The sequence below is a fragment of the Oryctolagus cuniculus genome, chromosome 1 (genome assembly GCF_051225735.1).
Source record: "Oryctolagus cuniculus isolate XC-2025 breed Fujian yellow rabbit chromosome 1, ASM5122573v1, whole genome shotgun sequence".
Lineage (NCBI taxonomy): Eukaryota > Metazoa > Chordata > Mammalia > Lagomorpha > Leporidae > Oryctolagus > Oryctolagus cuniculus.
The window spans coordinates 232,067,763-232,081,819 of NC_142867.1; the positions used below are offsets into that span (position 1 = coordinate 232,067,763).

At 52.5% G+C, this 14,057-nt stretch overlaps 1 protein-coding gene across 4 annotated transcripts in view; it reads left to right on the forward strand.

The window, feature by feature from the left end:
• The window catches only part of GLE1 (GLE1 RNA export mediator), a 42,648-nt gene extending 28,840 nt beyond the window's left edge, over positions 1-13,808 (forward strand). For all 4 annotated transcript variants that reach the window (XR_016225682.1, XM_002722968.6, XM_070057625.2 and 1 more), the window contains 7 exons: positions 2,911-3,053; positions 3,139-3,329; positions 4,205-4,334; positions 6,881-6,985; positions 9,482-9,564; positions 12,007-12,070; positions 12,740-13,808. Coding sequence is in view for 3 of the 4 variants with exons in the window: in XM_002722968.6 (XP_002723014.3) it covers positions 2,911-3,053; positions 3,139-3,329; positions 4,205-4,334; positions 6,881-6,985; positions 9,482-9,564; positions 12,007-12,070; positions 12,740-12,808 (785 nt within the window). In the remaining variant the exon portion in view is untranslated. The remainder of the gene's footprint in view (positions 1-2,910; positions 3,054-3,138; positions 3,330-4,204; positions 4,335-6,880; positions 6,986-9,481; positions 9,565-12,006; positions 12,071-12,739) is intronic.
• Positions 13,809-14,057: the final 249 nt, after the last annotated feature.

Below are 14,057 nucleotides of genomic sequence, written 5' to 3' on the forward strand. Positions count from 1 at the left end.
CGCTGGGCACTGCTGACCACTTCCTCCTCCATGAAGCGCTACCGTGGCTTCCATGGTGGGGCACTTTGCAGCTCCTCCTCACCCTCTCTGTCCTTGATGGGTTCCTGTCTCTACCCCCTTGTAGGGGTCCCCAGATATCTTCTACCTGCGTCACTTACGTGCTCATGAGTTCCATGTCTGCCTCTGGCTCATTCCTGTCCTGAGCTGTGGCTCCTGCAGCTCCAGGCACGTGGGGGACGTCTCTGTGTCGCTGTCCCGCAGCTGCCTCAGTTTTACTGTGTTCAGATCTGAGCCATCTTCTTCCTTTTGCCTCACTTTTCTCTAAGTGATCAATAGCACCCATGTCTGCTCAGTTACCCTCGCTGGGCACGGGGAGTCATCTCGTGGCTGCCTCCTCCGGTTCACTGTCCACACCTGACAAGTCTCCAGATTGGCTGTTTGTGTTTTTTCTACATATTTCTTGACTTTTCCCCTGAGTCTCTATCATTGCTGTAACCCAGTTTAAGAGTGTACTGTCCATGGCTAGCGCCGCGGCTCACCAGGCTAATCCTCCGCCTGCGGCGCCGGCACCCCGGGTTCTAGTCCCAATTGGGGCACCGGATTCTGTCCTGGTTGCTCCTCTTCCAGTCCAGCTCTTTGCTGTGGCCCGGGAGTGCAGTAGAGGATGGCCCAGGTGCTTGGGTCCCTGCACCCGCATGGGAGACCAGGAGGAAGCCCCTGGCTCCTGGCTTCGGATTGGCGCAGCACGCCGGCCGTAGCAGCCATTTGGGGGATGAACCAACAGAAGGAGGACCTTTCTCTCTGTCTTTCTCCCTCACTGTCTAACTCTGCCTGTATTAAAAAAATAAATTAAAAAAAAAGTCATCAATAATGTAAATTAAAAGATTTAGTTATTTATTTGAAAGGCAGAGTTATATATATAGAGAGATATCTTCCATCCATTGGCTCACTCCCCAGATGACCACAACGGCTACAGCTGGGCCAGGCCAAGGCCAGGAGCCTGGACCTCCATCTGGGTCTTTGATGTGGATGCAAAGGCCCAAGCACTTGGGCCATCTTCTGCTGCGTTCCCAGGACTTTAGCAGGGAGCTGGATTGGAAACAGCAGCCAGGACATGAACCAGCACCCACATGGGATGCTGGCATTGTAGGTGGCAGATTTACCCCCTGTGACTTGATTCTTAGTTTTCTTTTGCATTTTTTATTTCCTTTTTAAAAAAATCTTTATTGATTTGAAAGGCAGACAGGCAAAGATCTTCCCTCCACTGGTTTACTCCCCAGATACCTAGAGCAGCTGGGGCTGGGCCAGATCCTAGCCAGGAGCCTGGAACACTGTCTGCGTCTCCCATATGGATGGCAGGCACTGATGTGCTTGACCGTTGCCTGCTGCCTCCCGGGATGCGAGAGCGGAAGAGAGATGGGACTTAATCCCAAGCACTTGGATGTGGGATGCTGGAGTCCCAGCAGACAGCTTAACCTGCTATACCACAACACCCACCCATTTCTTTATTTCTTGAGAAATGTGTTTGGCTTTTTTTTTTTTTTTTAATTTATTTTATTTATTTGAAAGAGTTACAGAGAGAGGTAGAGTCAGAGAGAGGAATCTTCCATTCCTGGTTCACTCCCCAGATGGCTGCAATGGCTGGAGCTGAGCCGATCTGAAGCCAGGAGCCAGGAGCTTCTTCTGGGTCTCCCACGTGGGTGTGGGGACCCAAGCACTTGGGCCATCTTCCACTACTTTCCCAGGCCATAGCAGAGAGCTGGATCAGAAGAGGAGCAGCCAGGACTAGAACTGGCGCCCATATGGGATGCCAGTGCTGCAGGCCAGGGCTTTAACTCTCTGTGCCACAGCGCCAGCCCCATGTGATTGGCTTTTAAAAATTTTTTTAAACCACTGTTTGGGGAGATGTTTCTAAGAGTTTTGTAGCATTTCGTGATGTGATGAGAAGCTTGGCAGTGTGTTTCTCCATTGGAGATGCTGTGTGAAAACTGGTTCCAGGGACAGGCATTTGACACAGTGGGCGGGACTCAGGATGCCCACGTCCCGCAGAGCGCATCCGCTTCAGATCCCTGCTTCCTGCTACCGTGCACCCTGGGAGCAGCACACAGTGGCTCGAGTAGATGAGCCCCTGCTACCCACGCTGGAGACTTGGGTCGAGTTCCTGCTCCTGGCTCTGGCCTGGCTCAGTTCCAGCCATGTAGGCATTTGGGAAGTAAACCAACAGGTGGAAGATTTCTCAGTCTTATCTCTTTGCCTCTTAAATAAATTTTAAAAATCAATACATTTGGGAAAAAATTTTTTATTGCAGGCAGTGGCAGGAATGGGGCTAGCCACTTTGGTTCTCTTTTTCTCTCGTCTTTCCTCTGTACGTCTCCGTTCTTGTCAACGGGCAGCTGCTCTTGTCCACAGGACACATGCAAGGCCCCTGCCCGCAAGCACGAGTTACAAGGCCTGCTGCTTTACCACCTGCAACCTCATATCGTTGGGTGGAGAGGGGTGGGGCACTCAAGATCTCTGAGGCATGCTAGTGACAGGGACCCATGTCTGAGTTTCTGAGGACGTTGGACGTTAGCCCCTTGGAAGAACCATGAGCTGGCTCCTCTATGAGATCTGCAATGCAGAATTCAATGCCTGTTTGCTGCTGTTTATGTCTTTGCTTCACGTGTCAGTTTCAGAATGACTGGGTTCCCACATGAGACACTCATCCGGAGTAGTGCCGTCCATGACTTTGCACCCCACACCCTGTGTTCTGCTGTCCTCCTTTCTTCTGTGTCCGTGTTTTGTCTTCAGGCTCTGAACCTCTCTGGGACTGCACGGCTGGACTGCATGGACGCTTTGTTATTACAGTGTTGGGAAGAAGCCCGAGCTGCAGGTGTAGCTGTTAACTGACCTTTTCTGTGTCATGTCTAGGCTCGAAGCTGAAGGAGATCTTTGACAAGATTCACAGTCTGCTCTCTGGAAAACCCGTTCAGTCTGGTGGGCGCTCTGTATCCGTCACACTCAACCCACAGGGGCTGGATTTTGTCCAGTACAAACTGGCAGAGAAATTTGTGGTGAGAAAACCTTGCTCCTTGTAGGGGAGAAAAGGCTGGGAGACAGCGTTCAGGCCTCTAAGTCGGATCCATCTCTGTGTTCCAGAAACAAGGCGAGGAGGAAGTGGCCTCTCACCACGAAGCCGCCTTCCCCATCGCGGTGGTGGCCTCAGGGATCTGGGAGCTCCACCCCAGGGTGGGGGACCTCATCCTTGCTCATCTACACAGGAAGTGCCCTTACTCCGTCCCCTTCTACCCGGCTTTCAAGGAGGGAATGGCTTTGGAGGACTATCAGAGGTGAGGTGGCTTCCTCCTGACTTGCCCGCCCTACAGTGATGCGTGACTAGAAACAGCTGGAAGGTGTTTCCCCCCTACTCCCAGTGCCTCTGACGTACCCAGAGCGCACTGTCAGAAACAGCCTGTGGGCCGGCGCCGCGGCTCACTAGGCTAATCCTCCGCCTAGCGGCGCCGGCACCCCGGGTTCTAGTCCCGGTCGGGGCGCCGGATTCTGTCCCGGTTGCCCCTCTTCCAGGCCAGCCCTCTGCTGTGGCCAGGGAGTGCAGTGGAGGATGGCCCAGGTGCTTGGGCCCTGCACCCCATGGGAGACCAGGAAAAGCACCTGGCTCCTGGCTCCTGCCATCGGATCAGCGCGGTGCGCCGGCCGCAGCGCGCCGGCCGCGGCGGCCATTGGAGGGTGAACCAATGGCAAAAGGAAGACCTTTCTCTCTCTCTCTCTCTCTCACTGTCCACTCTGCCTGTCAAAAAATTAAAAAAAAAAAAAAAAAAAAAAAAAAAAGAAACAGCCTGTGGGTTTGGATTTAAGTCCAGTTAGTTTAGAGGAAGAACACTGGATCTGGAAGCCAGAGGTCTTGAATTTACCTCGCTTTTCACTTGGCAGCTTGGAAACAGTGGGCTAATCGTTCAGCCCCTGGGGCCTCAGTTCCCTCTTTATGAAAGGCAGTGAGGACCCCCTGCACCCCCTCGTTTACCGAGAGGCCTCCTCACGGGCTTACAGGGAGCACACGTCTGACAACAGATAGCAGTGCATTGTAGACCAAGTTTTCTACAGAAGTAGTGCTTTGTAATAGCATGTTCATAGCGGCAAAGGTGATGATACTCTGTTGTTGCTTTCAGCCGTGCACCGTCACACTGAATTGTTTATTCCCACACAGGATGCTTGGCTACCAGGTGAAGGATTCCAAGGTGGAACAGCAGGACACCTTCCTCAAACGCATGTCTGGGATGATCCGTCTCTATGCCGCCATCATTCAGCTCCGGTGGCCGTACGGAAACCGACAGGAGGTGAGGGGGAAAGGCTGGTGTCACCGAGGGATGTTCGCACCAGGCCCGTGTGGTGTTTGCCCTGTGCGGTGACTGACAAGGGGTGGGAGGCAGCTCTAGGTGTTGGCGGAGGATCAGATGCCAACACCTGAGACCTGAGCGCCTGCAGAGTGCACCGGGGAGAAGAGGAGTGAGCAAGAAATTGTCAGCGTAGACCTCCTTAGGCTAGAAATCACCTGGATCACACAGTTTCACTCGGGTGGCAGAGGGAGGCCTGACAGTGAGCCACGCCGCAGGGGCAGGCCTTTGCCCCACCAGCCCCATCCCTGCTCAAGGAATAGAAGAGATGAGCAGGGTGGACAGGCTAATGGACTTGAAGACCTAAAGAGGAAAGTACAAGTTGAGTGATTGTAGAAGTGTTTTTTATGTTTTTTTTGTTTTGTTTTGTTTTTTTTTTCAAAATTTCTTTATGGTATCTACAAGGCAGGGAATGGTTCATTCCCCAAATGACTGCAATAGCTAGGGCTGGGCCAGGCTGAAGCCAGGAACTTGAAACTCCATCTGGGTCTTCTCTGTGGGTGGCAGGGTTCCAAGTGCTTGGGCAGGTAACCAGGGAGCACATTAGCAGGAAATTGGAATTGGATGCAGCGCTGGGACTTGAGCCCAGGCAGGTTTGTAGGGGGTGTGGGCGTCCGAGCAGCATCTCAGTATCTGTCCCTCAGGAAGTCTTGATGGCGCACCCGCTGCGTCTCAGCTTTTGTGCCAAAGATCTCATGAAGAATGAATGAAATGTCAGCAAGGAAAACTGTCGGTCTGTGGAATCCCTGAAACTGAAGCCGACCCATGTGTATCAAAGGGATCCCCTACACCAAAATGTGTGGGTGGGTGTTTGACATAGCTGTTAAGATACTGCTGGTGTGCCGGGGTCCCACAGCGTGCCACCCCTGATTGCAGCTTCCTGCTGGTGCGCACGCTGGGAGGCTGCAGGTCTCAGCCACCCACACGAGACCTGGATTGAAATCCTGACTCCAGCCTGGCCCAGCCCCGGTTATTGCAAGCGTTTGGGGGAGTGACCAGTGGATTGGAGATCTCTGTCTCTAAAATAAGTGATATTTAAAAATTTTAAAAGAAGAGTGGTTTCAAAAATAAAAACAAAATGGGGCTGGCATTGTGTAACAGGTAAAGCTGCCACCTGTGACACGCATCCACTGTGGACGCCAGTTTGTGTCCTGGCTGCTGTACTTCTGATCCAGCTTCCTGCTCAGGGCCTGGGCAAAGCAGCGGAAGATGGGCCAAACGTCTGGGGTGCTACCACCCACCTGGGAGACCCAGCTGAAGCTCTTGGCTGTGGCCCTGCCCAGCTTTATCCATTGTCGCCATCTGAGGAGTGACCCAGCAGATGGAAGATCACTGTTTCTTCCTCTCTGTAATGCTTTCAGAATAAATATGTAAATTTAAATGAATAACGAAAAACAAAAAACAGAACTGATTTAGCTCATACCACTTCTGTCTGAGCATGTGCTTAGTTTAGATGACCTGGAGATTCAGTGTGCTGGTGATAACAGTCTCTGTTACACGTAATACAGTGTGCTGGTGATAACAGTTTTTGTTACACGGTAACACAGTGTGCTGGTGATAACAGTCCCTGTTACACGTAACACAGTGTGCTGGTGATAACAGTCCCTGTTACACGGTAACACAGTGTGCTGGTGATAACAGTCCCTGTTACACGTAACACAGTGTGCTGGTGATAACAGTCCCTGTTACACGGTAACACAATGTGCTGGTGATAACAGTCCCTGTTACACGGTAACACAGTGTGCTGGTGATAACAGTCCCTGTTACACGGTAACACAATGTGCTGGTGATAACAGTCCCTGTTACACGGTAACACAGTGTGCTGGTGATAACAGTCTTTGTTACACGGTAACACAATGTGCTGGTGATAACAGTCCCTGTTACACGGTAACACAGTGTGCTGGTGATAACAGTCTTTGTTACACGGTAACACAGTGTGCTGGTGATAACAGCCCCTGTTACACGGTAACACAGTGTGCTGGTGATAACAGTCCCTGTTACACGGTAACACAGTGTGCTGGTGATAACAGTCCCTGTTACACGGTGACACAGTGTGCTGGTGATAACAGTCCCTGTTACACGGTGACACAGTGTGCTGGTGATAACAGTCCCTGTTACACGGTAACACAGTGTGCTGGTGATAACAGCCCCTGTTACACGTAATGCAGTGTGCTAGTGATAACAGTCCCTGTTACACGGTGACGCAGTGTGCTGGTGATAACAGTCCCTGTTACACGGTAACACAGTGTGCTGGTGATAACAGTCCCTGTTACACGGTAACACAGTGTGCTGGTGATAACAGTCTCTGTTACATGGTAACGCAGTGTGCTGGTAATTACAGTCCCTGTTAGACGGTAACGCAGTGTCCTGGTGATAACAGTCCCTGTTAGACGGTAACGAGGTGCGCTGGTGATAACTGAGTGATAACATTGGGAGTTAGGTCTCTGAGTAAATGAAACCAAGGCATGACCAGGCTTCTCTCCTTCCAGACGCACCCTCATGGTCTAAATCATGGCTGGCGCTGGTTGGCACAGATCTTGAACATGGAGCCCCTATCCGATGTCACAGCCACTCTTCTCTTTGACTTCTTGGAGGTATGTGATTCGGTTAGCACAGAGGAGAAGGCCACTGTCAGTGCTGCCTGGGACCACCGGGTGACATGACCGGGGACACAGTATAGAATCGCAGCCTGGGGATGACGATTTGGTGCACTTGGGACACCTGCATCCCATATCCGAGTGCCTGGTTGAAATTGTCCCATCTCTGCTTCCGATTCCAGCTTCCTGCTAATGCCCACCGTGGGAGACAGTGGTGATGACTTAAGTACTGGGCCCCTGCCGCCCACATGGGAGACCTGGATGGAATTTCAGGCTCCTGGTTTCAGCCTGGTCCCTAGCTGTTACGGGCTGTTACTGGGGTGAACCAGCAGGTCAAAGTTCTCGCTGTCTGTCTGTCTCTCAGTTTCTGTCCTTCCTGCTCCCTCTTCTCTACCTCTCAAGTTAATAAAAATAAGTAAAATAAAATAAAAATAAAAATTGAGCCTGATGAGTTTGGGCATGAGGTTCCCATGTCATAAGACAATCCCAGCTTTCATTTTTTCTTCCCACTCTGCTTGTCCTCTCTGTGTGGATGTTCTTTTATCATAAAAAAGAGAAAATTGGAGGCTGCCACTGTGGCACAGCAGATTAAGCCACCACTGCAATGCCAGCATGCCATATGAGTGCCAGTTTGTGTCCCAGCTGCTCCACTTCTGATCCGGCTCTCTGCTATGTCCTGGGAAAGCAGTAGAAGATGGCCCAAGTATTTGGGCTCCTGCATCCGTGTGGGAGACCCAGATGAAGTTCCTGACTGTGGCCTGGCCAAGTCCTAGCTGTTGCAGCCATTTGGGGAGTAAGTTATCATATGGAAGATGAATCTCTGTCTCTCCCTCTCTCGTAACTGTCTTTAAAAAAAAAAAAAGATTGTCAGCGCTGCGGCTCACTGGGCTAATCCTCTGCCTGCGGCGCCAGCACACCGGGTTCTAGTCCCAGTTGGGGCGCTGGATTCTGTCCCGATTACTCCTCTTCCAGTCCAGCTCTCTGCTGTGGCCCGGGAGTGCAGTGGAGGATGGCCCAAGTGCTTGGGCCCTGCACCCGCATGGGAGACCAGGAGGAAGCACCTGGCTCCTGGCTTCGGATTGGTGCAGCGCACCAGCCGTAGCAGCCATTAGGGGGGTGAACCAACGGAAGGAAGACCTTTCTCTCTGTCTCTCTCTCTCACTGTCTAACTCTGCCTGACCAAAAAAAAAAAAAAAAGATTTATTTATTTATTTTTAAAGATTTTATTTATTTGAAAGACAGAGTTACAGAGACAGGTCTTCCATCCGCTGGTTCACTCCTCAGATGGCTGCAACAACTGGAGCTGTGCCAATCCGAAGCCAGGAGCTTCTTCCAGGTCTCCCACGTGGGTGCAGGGACCCAAGCACTTGGACCATCTTCTACTGCTTTCCCAGGGCATAGCAGAGAGCTGGACCGGAAGTGGAGCAGCCGGGACTAGAACCGGTGCCCATATGGGATGCCGGTGCTTCAGGCCAGGGCTTTAACCCGCTGCACCACAGCACAGGCCCCAAGATTTATTTATTAATTTAGAGGCAGAGTTACAGAGAGGCAGAGAGAGAGGTTCACCTGCTGGTTTACTCCCCAAATGGCCATAACGGCTGGAGCTGTGCCAATCCGAAGCCAGGAACCAGGAGTTTCTTCTGGGTCTCCCATACGGGTGCAGGGGCCCAAGGACTTATGCCATCTTCTGCTGCTTTACCAGACCATAGCAGAGAGCTGGATCAGAAGTGGAGCAGCTGGGACTCGAACCGGCGCCCATGTGGGATGCCGGCACTGCAGGCGGTGGCTTTACCTGCTGCGCCACAGCGCCATCCCCTTAGGAGACAATTCTTAGAGAAGAAGGTTCGCGGCCAGCACTGTAGCACGGTGGTTAAACCGCCACTCATGATGCTGGCATGCCACATTGCAGTGCTGGTTTGAGTCCCGGCTCTTCTGCTTTTGAATCCAACGCCCTGCTCGTGTTCCTGGGAAGGTAATGGAAGACGGCCCAAGTACTTGGGACCCTGCCACTCATTTGGGAGACTAGATGGAGTTCAGCCTGGCCCAGACCTGGCTGTTGCAGCCATTTTGGGGAGTGAACCAGCAGATGGAAGTTGTATCTCTTTCCTCTCTGTGTCACTCTGCCTTTCAAATAAATAATAACTAAATCTCTTCCAAAGCAACAGGAAGAAAGGTTGGGCCTGTGATGTCACAGGCCAAAGTCGCTGTACAGGAACAGTGATCCTGAGTCACTGGGAACACAAGTGGTGTTCTGTCTGTCCTGCTTACTGAGAGGCACACCCTACTCCTGGGAACGCTTCCTTTCAGTAGAGTAACAGAGCAGTCCATTGAGATCTGGTGGACTCTAGAGTCAGAAGTGCTTCGGAAGGAGTTGGCGTTTGCTGCTGCTTCCCTGGGTAGCCAGCTCCCTGGCCTTGTGAGAGCTGGTGGTGCAGGGTCTCCTGCACTGTGGATCTCCCGTCTCTGCCCTGACTGTGCCTGCTTTCCCTCCAGGTGTGTGGGAATGCCCTCATGAAGCAGTACCAGCTCCAGTTCTGGAAGATGATTCTTCTCATCAAGGAGGAGTACTTTCCCAGGTACTGAGTTCCCTGGGCAGGCAGCAGGGGCTTTGTAAAATCACAAGTCAGATATCAGATACCCTTGCATGCATGCTTTTACATGGCTTTTTGGTTGCTTAAAATTTACTCTCACTTTACTTAAAAGGAGGAGAGAGAGAGAAAGAGAGAGACAACTTACCTTCTATCTTTTGCTTCACACCCCAAATGCAGACACCAGCTGAGGCTGGGCCAGGCTGAAGCCTGGAGCCTGGAACTCTTGCCAGGTCTCAGATGGGTGGGAAGGTCTGAAGTGTTTGAGCCATCACGTGCTGTCCCAGGATTCACGCCAGCAGGAAGCTGACTCTGAAGTGGAGCTGGTACTCACACTAGATACTTTCGTTGCAGGGTGTAGATATCCCAGTCTGTGTCTTAACTGGTGCACCAAATGCCCATGCCTGTGTGGTTTTTCTTGTTTGTTTATTTTCATCTACTTGCGTGGCAGAATCACACACACACACACACACACACACACAGATTTTCATCTGCTGATTCACTCCCCAAATGCCTGCGACACACAGAGCTAGACTACATCAAAGGCAGGAACCTGAAACTCTGCCTGGGTCTCCTGTGCGAATGGCAGGGGCCCAAGCACTGGAGCCATCGTCTGCTGTCTCCCAGGATGCATTGCAGGGAGCTGGATTGGAAGTGGAGCAGCTGGGACTGAAACCAGCACTCCTGTCTGGGATGCAAGTATCCCAAACAGCAGCTTTGAACCCACTGCACCACAGTACTCACCCTTTTACGTGTGTGTGTGTGTGTGTGTGTGTGTGTGTGTGTGTGTGTTTTTAAAGATTTGTTTAGTTATTTGAAAGTTAGAGAAGGAGAGACAAAGAGAGAAGGATCTTCCATCCGCTGGTTCCCTCCCCAGATGGTCACAACAGCTGGAGCTGGGCCAGTCAGGAGCTTCTTCCAGGTCTCCCATGTGGGTGCAGGGGCCCAAGTACTTGGGCCATCTTCTGCTTCTTTCCCAGGCACATTAGCAGGGAGTTGAATTGGAAGAGGAACAGCCGGGACTCGACCCAGTGCCCATATGGGATGCTGGTGCTGCAGGCAGCGAGTTAACATGCTATGCCACAGTGCCAGCCCCTACATGTTATTTTTTATTCAGGTTGAAAATACCTGTATTGGGGCTGGTGCTGTGGCGTAGTGGGTAAAGCCACTGCCTGCAGTGCCAGCATCTCATATGGGTGCCAGTTCGAATCCTGGCCCCTCCACTTGTGATCCAGCTCTCTGCTATGGCCTGGGAAAGCAGTAGAAGATGGCCCAGGTCCCTGGGGCCCCGCGCCCTCATAGGAGACCCAGAAGAAGCTCTTGGCTCCTGGTTTTGAATGGGCACAGCTCCAGTCATTGTGGCCAATTGGAGAGTGAACCAGTGGATGGAAGACTTCCCTCTCTGTGTCACTCTTTCAAATAAATAAATAAATAAGTCTTTAAAAAAAATACCTGTATCAAAACTGGCATTGTGGTGTAGCCAGTCAAGCCACCACCTGCAATGCTGGCATCCATATGGGTGTCAGTGTGAGTCCCGGCTGCTCCACTTCTATCCTGCTCCCTGCTAATGTGCCTGGGAAAGCAGCAGAGGATGGCCCAAGTGCTTGAACCCCTGTACCCACCTGGGTGACTTGGATGAAACTCTTGTCTTTGGCTTAGCCCTGGGTGTTGGAACTGTTTGGGAAATGAACCAGCAGATGGAAAATTATCTTCTCTCTCTCTTTCTATAACTCTGCCTTTCAGGTAAATAAATATTTTTTAAAAAGAGAGAGAGAGAGGGAGAGAAACAGATGTATGTGTCAGGGGCAGGTGTCTTGGCACGGGAGATGAAGCCTCCGCTTGCAACACCCACATCCCATATCCGAGTGCCAGTTCAAGCCCCAGCTCCTCCACGTCTGGTCCAGCTCCTGCTGATGCAGCCTGGGAGGCAGCAGGTGGAGGATGAAGTGCTTGGGCCCCTGCCAGCCATTAGGAGATCCAGGCTGCGTTTCAGTCTCCTGGCTTGGGCCCTGGCTGGTGGCAGGCATTTGATGAGTGAACAAGCAGATGGAAGATCTCCCTCTCTCTGTCAAAAGAAATTTTTTTTAATTAAAATAAAATGTTGGAGGAACCAATTTATCCAGGGTTTTCTGGACCCTAGTGTAGCATTGCCTTCCAAGTACCCTTTCTTTCACGTGCCTAACCCAACCCTAGCGGTAAGCCTTTCAGAACTGGAGAGACCTTGTGCAGGAACAGTGCCCTCTCCTCTTGCCCTCCTGTCTGAAGAGCAGGTTGGGACCTCCTCTGGAAGGGGCCAGCTTCTTAGCTTGGAGGACATTTCTGGGGTCACTGCCCCCACCCCTTCCTTCCAGAGCCACAGCTCACCTGACTTCCCCAGCAGACAGGTGCACACCCAGACGTCACTCACGGCTCGTCTTTCTTTTTCTGTAGAATTGAAGCCATCACAAGTTCAGGCCAGATGGGCTCCTTCATACGCCTCCAGCAGTTCCTTGAGGTAACACGCCCTTGGACCCTACGTCCCAGCTGTCTGTCAGTGGCCTGGATGGTGCCGTGTGTGACAAGCCTCGGGCCTCCAGATGCACCATTTGCAGTCTCTCCCTCTGTTTCTCGGAACCCTGCTGTCCGCTCATAATTCCCTCTCAGCCTTTGGATTAGGGGCTGCCGTCCGTGTCGTCTGAAGGGGGCGTCCTAACAGACGAAGGGACATGCTTAGTGCATCTCGGCTCAGCGCTGCCTGCAGGCCGGGCCTGGGGCCCTGGCACGCGCGGCTGTTTTTCTGGGAGGACAGCCTGCACTTTGAGCTGGCCTCTCCCCCGATTCCCAAGTGCCAAGAACCTTTCCGAGGTGACTTCTCACACATAATGTGGAACTCCGTGGGAGGTCTGCCGGGACAGCCGGACACTCAGCTTCCCGGAGCTCAGCGGAGGAGCTGAGGTGAAGCTGCGGGGAGGCGGGGCTGGGGCGGCGGCGTCAGCCGTGCCGTGCTGTGCTGTGCTGCGGCTCGTGCAAAGCAGAGGCCGCCCACCCTCCCGGCTCCTGCGCGCCCCGTCAGCCCGGTGTCCGTGGGACGTGAGCCGGCCCTCCCTGGTTTCCTCCCGCTGCTGCGTGCCGCCGGCAGTGCTGCCACAAACTCATGCCGTTTTCTCTGTCTTTCCTTGGCCAGAAATGTTTGCAACGCAGGGAGATTCCTGTTCCCAAGGGCTTTCTGACTTCCTCCTTCTGGCGCTCCTGACGTCACTCGTCACCCACCGTCGCCATGGTGTCACAGAGGCACCGAATAAAGCCAGGAAGACAGCGGATGTGAGAGCAGTCATGTCCGACTCGGACATTTGTCAGTGTGGGTTTCTGTGTGGATTTGTACCTTGTGACAAGATGAGAGATCTCCACGAATCGCCAACCCTCGGCGTCCCTTAGTGCCGCGGTAGCTCCTGCGGCATCGCGTCAGAGCGGCTGCTTTCCCCAGACGTCCAAGGAGAGGAGTGTGGCCCAGGTCTCTTCCCTCATAGTTACCTTTTTTAAAGTGAGTAACACGTGATAGCCATTGCCCTCTGACCTGAGGGCGCCCGGGGCCCTCCCCGGCCTCACCTCCCTCGCCCACCCGCGTCGGACCTGAGCCCAGTGCTCTGGTGCAGGTCTGGGTCCTGGCGGCTTTGCCTCTCAGCTCGTGGGGTCCCAGCGCAGGGGGCAGGGGCGATGGACGTGGCTGAGTCCCAGGTTGTGCCGGATCCCTCGCGTCAGAAGCCCGCGTGATGTTGAGCTGAGGCTCTCGTTGTCCTCTTCACTTGGATTTTCATCCCTGGGTGGCCAGGGATGCCTGACCCTGGGCAGGCGCTTTTTGTTTTGTTTTTCAGCTTGAATTAAGGTGACCGAGATGGGGCTTGCAACAGTCCCTGAGCTGACCATCCATAAGCAACGAATCAGGGCTAAGTAAAGAGTTAGAGACGAATCCAGCGCTGCTTTGTCGTGTTTTACATGTTTGTTGATTTTCTCCTGTAAAGCCGCTGCTGAAATCCAGAGTTTGGCTGTTCGGATCAGTGTTGAGACTGGTTTTATGGAAAAACTCATTCTCTTTCATGTTGCACAGGTCTCTGGGCTCCGGGCTCCATGGATTGGGGGAAATGTTCATTTGTGGGGGAGCGGTCACTGGCATGCAAGGGGCATGAAGTGGCCCATTTTACGAATTGTCGACTACTGTGCCCAGAAATAAGTAATAAAGCTTGACTTGTCAAACACCCGTGCTGGCGGATGGTCGGCTGCACCCTCTGCTCCTGCACCCTGAGCTGTGTGACTCAGCCGGGCATGGAGAGACTCCATGCGGTTCTTCTCTGCTGTCATCCTGACCTTGACCTTGAGAAAACTGCTGCTTTTTCTGTCACTGTTTTTGGAATTATGTGCCAACAATTCTATTTTTATTTCTTTTTTAGATTTATTTATTTATTTGAAACTGTTACACATAGAGAGGAGATACAGAGAGAAAGAGA